This window comes from Rutidosis leptorrhynchoides, chromosome 8, assembly GCF_046630445.1.
Source record: "Rutidosis leptorrhynchoides isolate AG116_Rl617_1_P2 chromosome 8, CSIRO_AGI_Rlap_v1, whole genome shotgun sequence".
NCBI classification, from domain to species: domain Eukaryota; kingdom Viridiplantae; phylum Streptophyta; class Magnoliopsida; order Asterales; family Asteraceae; genus Rutidosis; species Rutidosis leptorrhynchoides.
The window spans coordinates 256,577,654-256,588,876 of NC_092340.1; the positions used below are offsets into that span (position 1 = coordinate 256,577,654).

Below are 11,223 nucleotides of genomic sequence, written 5' to 3' on the forward strand. Positions count from 1 at the left end.
ATGTCTATAAAGTCTCACAGAACATAGTAGTCAGTCTAAGGGAATAAAAACCCGATAGTGGCAAGGGTAGTTTCAGACACAATCGTCTTAACTATATCCATCAACTATCATCTACTTCTATCTTACAGGAATAATTACCCAATCGCAACTAGAATCACTAATCATCACAGATTATCATTACAACAAACACACAATTGACAAAAGCATGAACACAATCTACAGGTTCATTAATAATAACAGTTACAGTAATGTAACAGGAATGTACCTTTATGAATAAGAAGACATCTTCTGTTTCTATCAACACCTCGATCGCACCCGCACCCTTAACCCTCATCAACTCTGCAACTGAATCCTCATCATTGGAGCAACGTCAACTAATACTCATCAAATACTTCATCCAAATCGGCATAAAAACACATCCACCGAAGTTCTGTCAGCAATGAGGGTCAACGGGGCACCAGCAGGGTGGAATCGATCTTCATACCTGTCTTATCACAACATCTCACACACAAAAGCTTAGTAGATAATCTGTTAGTTTCCGCCAACTAACTCGTCAATACCTACTTCACTCACTTAACCCACCCCCAAGATATGTTTGACTCAACACACGGTTTGGGAACATGTCACTTCCATGCACATGCTGCCAAACCTACGCTCTGATACCAACTTATAACACCCCAGATTTTTTTTTTTAATACAGCGGAAGACCAATTTAACTAAGACATAAGTTAAAAATGTACATATACATATATAATCCACTTAATGATAACACGTTAATAAATAAACGTCCGGGTGTTATATTAAAACGTAAATACAACTTTAATAGAAAAGACGCGACATCAGAGTTTCCGGCTTTGTCAAACATATCTTCCAACATCCCATCTTCACCCTGATAACTAGCATACAACAAATCCATAACCTGCAGGGAAGATGTGGGGGATTAGCACGAAGCTAAGTGAGTGCAACTAACTACAGGCAATAGTATACAGGAACCGTCATACTAATCATGTCACATAGTCTAACACATAAACATCACCCAAGTGCCGTCTACAGAGACTCTGGCGGCTCGGCCAAACCATTAACCACCTGCTGATCGGACTGGGGCTTACCAGAAGTTCCTCCACCACCGTATGTATATACATAATCCACACAAGACGGACGCGTCATTCACATATATATACACCACGGCTGTCTAGGCCACCACATGAGGAACCCAACCCGCAGGTTGATCTCTCCTACCGAGGCCACCACACAATAGGGACGCACTGAGCTCCAGCAGACAAGCATCACCCAACATACAGTCATCACAATGTACTAACTATCCACAACAATAACTATATCTAACAAGCATGGCAGTCATAATAAAACATGCTTCTATATACTATATTCTTCAGTTAGTCCCACTCACCGATACCGACATCACTCGGTAGTCTAATGTCACCGAGTCTTCTCCTCGTCTGTATCACCTGAAAACAATACTCACAAGTTAGTTATAATATTATGATCATCAAAATACAAACGGGCAGCATAACGGCTAAAAAAATCAACACTTACTAAAATTTTACACTGCCAAAGACACTCGGTCGACTGTCATAGACAGTCGGCCGACTGTCTACACTCACTCGGCCGAGTGTCTAGACACTCGATCAATGGTCTCTCGCAGACACACTCGGTCGATGGTCGAGTCAGTCGGTCGATGGTCGAGTCAGTCGGTCGATTGTCAAAAGACAGTCGGCCGACTGTGTTTATCTGCAGAAGCTGAAGAACAAAGTGACGGGTTTCACCCAAAATCGACCAATTCTTGCTTTAGAGCTCGATTACGACCTCAAAACTGACCAAATCAAAGACACTAAACATGTAGAAACACAAACCCACAAGATTTGGACTCAAACAACCTCAAATCTAACCACTTTGACCCAAAATACACACTTTATAAAACTTAACACAAAAACTCCATTTTCTTGAAGATTAAAACATGAAAAGCTATGAATCTTACCTTGTTAGAATCAGTAGACAACAAAGAACACGATTCTAAGATCAATTTGAGCCCAAGAACAAATTTTGATGATTAGGGTTTGGTGAGATGGAGATGAACGTACGGGAGTAATATTTGGGGAAGAATCTAGAAAAAATGAAGATAATTCTCCCCACCTACACACTTAAGGGTTAAAAACCCATACATCACAACACACAGGTATTTATCAATTATCTGAATTCTTTCGTATCTCATTTGGTGACCCAAACGAAGTCCAAATTAAATAAACAAACATGTTCTGTGACCCTTGTCACAAACTGGTCCTATCCACAACATTAAATAATACAAAATATAAAATTAGAATAAAAGCATATAATAACACCACACAACCTGAGGGCAAAATATTAATCTAACAGCTAGGCCCGCTTCGAGGGTGTTACACTATCGCATGCGCTGACAAATTTATCGTTGTATGATACTGGAAAAAAAACATGATCTTCGAAAAGTAGTTTTAGAATTTGTAATATCTAGCATTATAAACTGGGCTTAGGAGGAGCAACATATTGAAGATATTGTTTTTTTCACAAAACAAATATTTTATTAAAGAGCTCGAAAACAGACCACGCTTTGAGGCCCAGCCCAATGTAACACGAAGAGGGTACAGCCCAGTTAATAACATATCACGAATTGTTGCGGAGACAGCAACTAAAACAATTGATTAGTTTATAAAATAATTGAGAGGATTAGTGAGCTACTCGAGCCATTTAATAATCTTGCTTTTGACAAGAGTAAAGATTCATTCGAATGATTTTAATTGAATTTCTATTAGAGTCGTCGGTCCATTCCAACACGCATTTGAGAACACTTTGAGATTACGATTTCTTCAAATTAAGCATGCACTAAAGTTGTGATTATTTTCCAATGTCCATATCCGTTATCATTCAACCATATAAATACATACAAAAGAGCATACATACAAAGCTAACAATCATGGCCCAAAATATAGCTAATATCATTGGCTAATATAAAAGAAAACTATCTACTAGATGACAACAATATATACAACTAATATAGAGTCTAATACACCCCGCCAGTGGGAACAGGAGTTGAAGAACGAACGTTTAAACTGGATCTAAATTCTGTAAACATAAGTGTAGGAAGTCCCTTCGTAAAGATGTCAGCATACCGAGAACTTGTAGGGACGTGAAGAACACGAACATCACCCGTAATAAACTTATCACGCACAAAATGTATGTCGATCTCAATATGTTTTGTGCATTGATGTTGTAGTGAGTTGGTAGAGAGGTAAACCGCACTCAAGTTATCAAAATAAACCAAGGTAACATATGAGAGAGGTGAGTGAAGTTCGCAAAATAAGTTGCGTATCCAACATGTCTCAGCAACACCGTTAGCTACCGCCCGATATTCAGCGTTAGCTACTGCCCAAATTTTTAACGGGCCTTATCTTCCCGCTCGCCGCGAGTTAAATTTTTCCGACACAACCGTTCAACTCAAAATAATTTTATGAACACAACGCAACTAATTATACGCGAAACGGACACTTTTTAAAAACGCTAAACATTTCGGGCTATTTTTTCAGACATATAATAAAGAACTCAAACTAACTACATCATATCGATGGGAAGTAATAATAATTACATTAGGTACTAACCACGTGCATCTAAATACACCCGCATCAACGCATTTTTAATTCTGTAAATACATAACGCTACGTTAAATATGAATATGCAATCCGAAAAATTCTATCGCATCGCGCGGACCTACTTTACTAGTTATAGTTATTTAGAAAATGAGCTTTTTGATAAATATTTTTCTTATATATTAGTATATCATAGGGATAGGGAGTAATAATAATAATAATTACATAAATCAAGAGATGAGATTTATGGGACCGTATAGTGGGGTCCATATGGTCAGTGACTGATTGATATCACCCGCGTACGGTACGTGTGGCCCCCACTCTGTAAATTCTATCATCTCCATCTTCTATCCTTAAAACTCACTTACGTCCTCTTCTTTCTCTTTGTTACTCGACTGCAATTCTTATTTTCTTATCGCAGAAAAAAAAATAAATAAATAAAGTATAATTCACAATCTGTTAATTACCTAAAATGAGCAGTGGTGCAGTTAAAAAGAGAATTCGTGTAGGCAAATACGAAATCGGCAAGACTTTAGGTGAAGGTAGCTTTGCGAAAGTTAAATTTGCTAGAAACCTTGTTACCGGTGATCATGTTGCCATTAAAATTATTGACCGTGATCGTATTCTTAAACATAAGATGGTTGAACAAGTTAGTTTTTATCTTTCTATCATTTTTTTTTTTAAATTGATTTATTTCATTATTTGTGTGTGTGCTTAAGTTTTAGTAATTGATGATGATCATGTTTTTAATTAGATGAAGAGAGAAATTTCAACTATGAAGTTGATCAAGCATCCTAATGTTTTAAATCTCTTTGAGGTATGTTTATCACTACAACTGCCTACTTGATTGTGTAAGGTTTAATTAATTATTGTATGTTTACTTTAGCTTATTATTTTTATGGATAAATTGTCTGAAATGAGTGTGAAGTGAGTAGTTGAATAGTTATTTTTTGCACATGAAGAATTATTTTGAGAAAGGTGTACACTTTTTTGGGCAAATGGAGTAAATGTTTATTCGAAAATGATCTATCTATGGAACATTTTTGAACTTTGTATTTTGGTTTTTAAAAGTTAAAACTGAACCATCAATAATACCTCAACAACCTAACCAAATTTTAACTCGGTGACAATTTTCCTTTGGCAATCAAGTTTTGATCAAATGTTAATATTAGTTAGAAAGTGAAATAGTGTAACCTTTTTGCATGGGTTGGTGGTTTCAGTGGAATAGGGCTCATCACTAAATCACAATCACAAATTCACAATAATGATGATAAGATCTAAAAATTATAATTTTTATTGTGGTAGTAAGTGTGATACTGACATTTTTGCATCATGTCTGCATTGTGGATGTAAAATTTATTAAAATATTGGATGTTTATATAGTATTGTATTATTGTAGTGTGCTTGTGGTTATCATCTAAGAGTTATACATACACATTATTGAAAGAATTTGCAATAATTTTATCAGAAAAAGCACATGTGAGAGAATATACATCAAATCTATTAATGTATTTTAATATATTCTTTGATTGTATTGTATTCACATGGCCTACACGTCAATTAGATTCTTTAGATTAAGGGAAAAGATCAGGTAAATGGAAAGAGATTTTCACTGTACATAGGTGCCTTCCGCACATCGCGTTGCGGGGCAGTGGGGAGGGGAGTTTTACCGCCCTTGCCTTCGAATTGGGCCGGGTTTCCTCCTTGTCAGCAGTTGGGGGCGGGTTATGCAATTGCGAGAGATGAACGCGTTGATGGTTTAGTCCTCCAGGGTGATCTCGAACTCCTGTTAAAAAAAATGGAAGAGATTTTCATTGTTCATGTTATTTGAGAAGGGCGGGTCTTTTATTAACCAGATGTATTTGACCTATCTGAGGTATTCCATGACCGTTTCATACCCTTCTATGAGGTTCGAACATGAGACATGAGGACAGCAAGATGCTTTACCCCTAGGCCACATTGATGATGGTTAGATTTAAGGATCGGATATTAATGCATCTTATTCATCTATAATTATAAATATTGAAGAAAATATTACGACTTCAAGAATTAGTACATGATTGTAGCATTAACTGAAACTATCAGATTTAAACGGGTAAACGGATGAGGTTTTCAACGGCGAGTGTTTATACTGTGAGATGTATGAGGAGTCCATTCCTTTAAACAGACTATTGCTTTATATATTCATTTTCTTTATTTGTTGATAGGTTATGGCAAGCAAAACAAAGATCTATGTTGTTCTCGAGTATGTTGATGGAGGAGAACTTTTCGACCAAATAGTAAGTAACTGTTAGTAAAGTGTTCTTTATGTTACAAATATATGCTTATATTACTTGCATATGGTAGTAATATATGCTTATGTTGTATGGTATTACAGGCGAAACATGGGAGACTTCAAGAAGATGAGGCTAGAAGATACTTTCAGCAACTTATTAATGCCGTAGATTACTGCCATAGTAGAGGCGTGTACCACAGAGATCTTAAGGTTCGTTTTATTTGCTAATCGTTATCATTACTGCTATTCTTAATATATTAATTAATACTATTATATTATTCTGAAAATTTAGGCTGCATCTCATTTTCCATTAATATGGAACTCTGAATTTGGAAAAAAGATGTATATTTTCATTAAACTAGATTGTAATTGTAGAACCTAGGGGTCAATTCTTAATTAAGGGCCAACATGTCTCAATAGTTATCTTTCGGATAAATATTAGTATTAATGAAGTGGTTAATCGTACAATTATTTATACCAATGAGCGTACGTGTTAAATGCAGCCTGAAAATCTGCTCTTGGACTCTTATGGTGTTCTGAAAGTTTCAGACTTTGGATTATCACAGCAAGTGGTATGTTACACGTTTACAGCAACCTGCACATCGAATATTTATTTATTAATTCCTTTTATTATAAAAATGATAATAATATGTGAAATGCCATGTTTACTTAGGAAAACGGGATGCTACATACAGCCTGTGGGACTCCAAACTATGTTGCACCTGAGGTAATAAAACTTTTGAATTCTACAATTGAAGATTTACATAAGTGGACTCATGATCTGACCGTAGATTTTGTGTTCAGGTACTCACTGCAAAGGGTTATAACGGTGCAGCATCTGATATATGGTCTTGCGGTGTTATCCTTTTCGTACTTATGGCAGGATATTTGCCATTTGATGAGGCAAACCTCATCGGATTGTATAGAAAAGTATGTTTCAATGTTTGATATTTTTATTCAATTTTTGGTCCTCCCGTTAATTCATTTCATAAACGATCAATAAAACTGTAATGCAGATTGAAAAGGCCGATTATAGATGCCCGCCATGGTTTTCATCTAGTGTAGTTAAACTGTTAGCCCGGATACTCGATCCAAACCCACTCACTGTGAGTTTCTTAAATTGTTTACATTTTAATGTATGCAAAGTATGAAATTTGTTAATGTGTCAAAAATTGATTCAACCTTATTGGTCCATTGCAGAGAATAACTATTTCTGAAATATTGGAAAATGATTGGTTTATGAAAGGGTATAAACCTCCTCATTTTGAGCAGGATGAGGATGTTAGCCTTGATGATGTAGATGCTGTCTTCAATGAATCCAAGGTTAACTGTCATATTAGTGTTTAAAATTTGTTGATGAATATGGTATAATATTATCTGGTCAATGATAATTTTCATATATGACTATTGAAGGCAAAACTATATCTATTGATATATGATTTTACCTTTTATTGATGAATATTAATATTGATTTATAATATATCAATTATGATTCTCTATTTCTAAAAAAAAAAAAAAAACAACAACATTGTCTCTAAAGATATGACCCCTTTAGAATATCCGTTGTTGTAAAAATCCAATTACTCCCCGATTACTTCCAATTTTCAAAATACGTTTAATTAATCGGCCAACGTCGATTGATGGGTTAAAAATCGAATTTGGTAATCAAAATCGATCAAAGTCAAAATTGGTCAACATTTTAACATGAATTTAAACTAGAATGAGTTTTTGAACATAATGAACAATTCTAGACAATTATTTCAAAGTTTATGTTTATGATTTTCTTCTATATTTACACATATAATTTTTGAAATTTAATATTTAAGTGTATAAAGTACAATTTGATTAATCCCCTAATTGCTGATTACTCATTTCAAAGTCCCGACCGATTAATCCCCGTATAGCGAATTTTGCAACCTTGAGTATATCTATATGCTCATTAATTTGTTTTCATTTTTCTTTTTTTCAGGAACATCTTGTTACCGAAAAGAAAGAAAGGCCTGAATCCATGAACGCCTTTGAGCTAATATCCAGGTCACAAGGTTTCAGTCTAGAAACTATGTTTGAGAAGCACAAGGTATGTCAAATGTCCTTTTGAGCAGCCCTCAAAAAATAAAAAACTCTGATTTATTTCACTACTGAATGATCGTTATACGTTTGATGTATCACATAACAGGGTTATGTAAAGAGAGAAACAAGTTTTGCTTCCAAGAGTCCTGCTAACGAGATCATGTCTAAAATCGAAGAAACCGCAAAACCCATGGGTTTCAATGTTCACAAGCGAAATTATAAAGTAATATTCATCCTAATTAATTAGCTTCTGCATATTCTAGTAACTTGCGCAGCATGTTAAAAACTGTCACTATTGCAGATGAAGCTACAAGGTGATAAAACTGGAAGAAAAGGGCACCTTGCAGTGGCTACAGAGGTTTTCGAAGTGGCTCCCTCGCTGCACATGGTTGAACTTAGAAAAACCGGGGGCGACACACTGGAATTTCACAATGTATGTATTAGCTTCACCAATAAGTTGAGAAAAAGTGGTTGTATATTTTTATGTATGTTATTCGACTAATCTGATTTTTCTGTTTTTTTTTTTTTTTTTTTTTTTTTTGTTGTTGCGTTGTCTGCCAGTTCTACAAGAGCTTCTCGTCCGGGTTGAAAGACATAGTGTGGAGCACCGGATCAAATACAAATGATAACAAGTTAGACTCTTGAAACCCTGTTATGTTGTCATTTACTTATTTTAAAGGTGGCGATCTTGACCCATTTGCTTATCAATAGGTCGATGTGAGTTGTGTCCAGTGGCGACTCTACCTTGAGACCCGTGGGGTCACGGGACACCACTAGTTTAAAAATTTTACGTAGAAAATACTCTTTAAATTTTATAGGACACCACTAAATTTAATTACATGACCCCATATATTTTTGGAATTTATAATTTTACTTTTGAATTGTATAGGACTCCACTAAATTTAGCTACTCAGGTTACACATATTTTTCGAATTTGTAGTTTTTTGAAGATAGATAACCACTAAAATAGCATAGAAATATAATTAGTACTAAAAAAAATTTCAGGGACCCCATTGAGTTCTAGTTGTGTCTTATCTCAAACGGGTTAAATCAAGAAAAATTTGAAAATGGAATTTGATCAAATGGGTGGAGCATGCTGGTTAACAACCACTCGAAGTCTACTTATAATACATACATTTTCAATTTTCAACACCCTAATCTGTTATTTTAATGATATTGTGTTATATTCTTTGTTAACCCAATCACTATTTGATTAAAAATAAAAAGTAACTCAAAAAATATGGATCTAGTGTTGGCGGGTCAAGCCTCCATGACCAGTTTTAGCCTTTACTAAAAGTGACCTTTTTGACCCGTTACCCAACTAACTCATCTTGCTGATACTAACTTGAAGTATAAATATTTTGAAGAAGCAAAGTGTGAGATTTGCAACGTTTCACAACAAGGAATCGTCTTTATCGAAGATATTGGCAATCTTGACATAAACTGGGAGACACCCTCAACCCCTTATCATTTTTTTGGGGGTATAATGGTTTAGATGTACTAAATTCGCAATCTTTTTCGTGTTGTAAGTTATTATACATCATGGAAACGAACAAACGTGCCCAAATGTATGTGCAAAAACCATAATGAAATATGACTTTATGATCATCTTAACTTGGTAGTTGTTATATCGACTTAATTACTTTCAATAACTAATTTACTGCATTTGTTTAAACTTAACTTCGCAATGAAGTCAATATTACCATTAGTTAGCAGCAACTTTACATTAAAGGCATATGCAATTTATAACCATGTTTATTGTAGCGAAAAATCAAAAAGTCTACTTTGAAAGGTTCATCTTTTACTTGAGAACACTGTTGGACTTTCGGTTTAATCCTTGTTTAAAGGTTTCTTGAACAAGAATGTCCATTAGTCAGACACGCAACGCTGTTTAACTATAAATGTGATCAACTGAACTTGTTATCCAAGACTATATGTTTAAACATAAAATTCTAGTGAAGTCAACTTTACCATTATTTGGAAATAACTTAACATTAACACATGGGTTTAAGTGATTTTCAAATATGGAGGTGTGATACACTCTTTATTTACATCTACATTTACATCTACAAGACAACATTATATTATTTATACGTAAACAGAGTAGTAGATCAACATTTTTAATTTGATGGGTTGGTGGTTCAATTGGAATATGATGGGATCATCACCTACAATTGGACCTGAAAATTATTATATTTATTGTGGTAGTAAGTGTGATGCTGATATTTTTGCAGGCTACATTGTGGATATAAAGTTAATTAGAATATTGATTGTTTTAAAAAGTATTGTATTATTGCATTTTTTTTTCTACAAGAAAGACGAAAACTCATATAGAAACGAAAATGTGTTTAAAAACAAAACGTCAACAATCGAGAAGTACATAACGGAGGTGAGGCGAGGCTCATACCCAAAAAGCTACACAAAACAATCGAGAAAACGATCTATGACTGAACCGCCCCGCTAAATCGAAAACGAACCACACAGCGTCATAATAGAACACATAGCACTAGAACCAACCACAAAACCAAGCTACAAAACCAAGCTAAACAAAAGAAGGATTCGAAACAAAACAAATCAAAATGACCAAACAAACAAAGACGACAGCGAACTAAGGCACCACCTTTTGGAATTTGCCGTCGACCGTTTCTCGCCAAATTTTCTTACCCGGTCAGTTAACACTTTTGAACGGTAGGACATTTGGGAACCTTCACCGATCAAAGTTTCCGATGAAGGAGCAATCACACCCCGATCTTGAAGACCTTTAAAAAAAAAAACCCCATTGGGCGATTGATGAAATACACCCGAACAACCGAACATCATTTGCCACGCTAAATTCAGACGAACCACAACCAAGATTCTCGCGAGCATCATCGAGTAAAGATTGGATCGCCTCTCCAAAATCAATATCGTCCCCTGGCGGCGTTTCACTAACCACCTTCGCTTTGCCTTTATTTAAAAGGTACCAAGTTCAGAAAAAACCTTCACACGCTTCATTAAAACACAGGCAATAATTCTTACCGCTACATAAGTTCAATACATTTTCAGTTCTCCTTTCAAACCGAACGGGGTAGTCTTCCACTGTTGTAAGCTTCGACGAGCCCAACACACTCACTATAGAGGACCTAGGTTATACTCACTCACTACACCAACACTTTGACGTTGGTTAGCGTTTAATTTTATAAATCTGATAATGCTAAAAACGAACATATATTTCATAGCATTATCCCTCAAGAAAGACAAGCT

General features: G+C 35.2%; 1 protein-coding gene across 1 annotated transcript; it reads left to right on the forward strand.

Annotated features, from left to right (window-relative positions):
• Nucleotides 1–4,009: 4,009 nt before the first annotated feature.
• LOC139861424 (CBL-interacting serine/threonine-protein kinase 9-like) lies at nt 4,010–9,588 on the forward strand. The gene is made up of 14 exons (XM_071849814.1): nt 4,010–4,284; nt 4,390–4,452; nt 5,843–5,914; nt 6,013–6,120; nt 6,414–6,482; nt 6,584–6,637; nt 6,715–6,840; nt 6,927–7,016; nt 7,111–7,233; nt 7,880–7,987; nt 8,087–8,203; nt 8,282–8,413; nt 8,542–8,612; nt 9,332–9,588. Exons 1-14 carry the CDS (start codon nt 4,108–4,110, stop codon nt 9,420–9,422), a joined length of 1,401 nt encoding a protein of 466 aa, XP_071705915.1. The 5' UTR covers nt 4,010–4,107; the 3' UTR covers nt 9,423–9,588.
• The last annotated feature ends 1,635 nt before the right edge of the window (nt 9,589–11,223 follow it).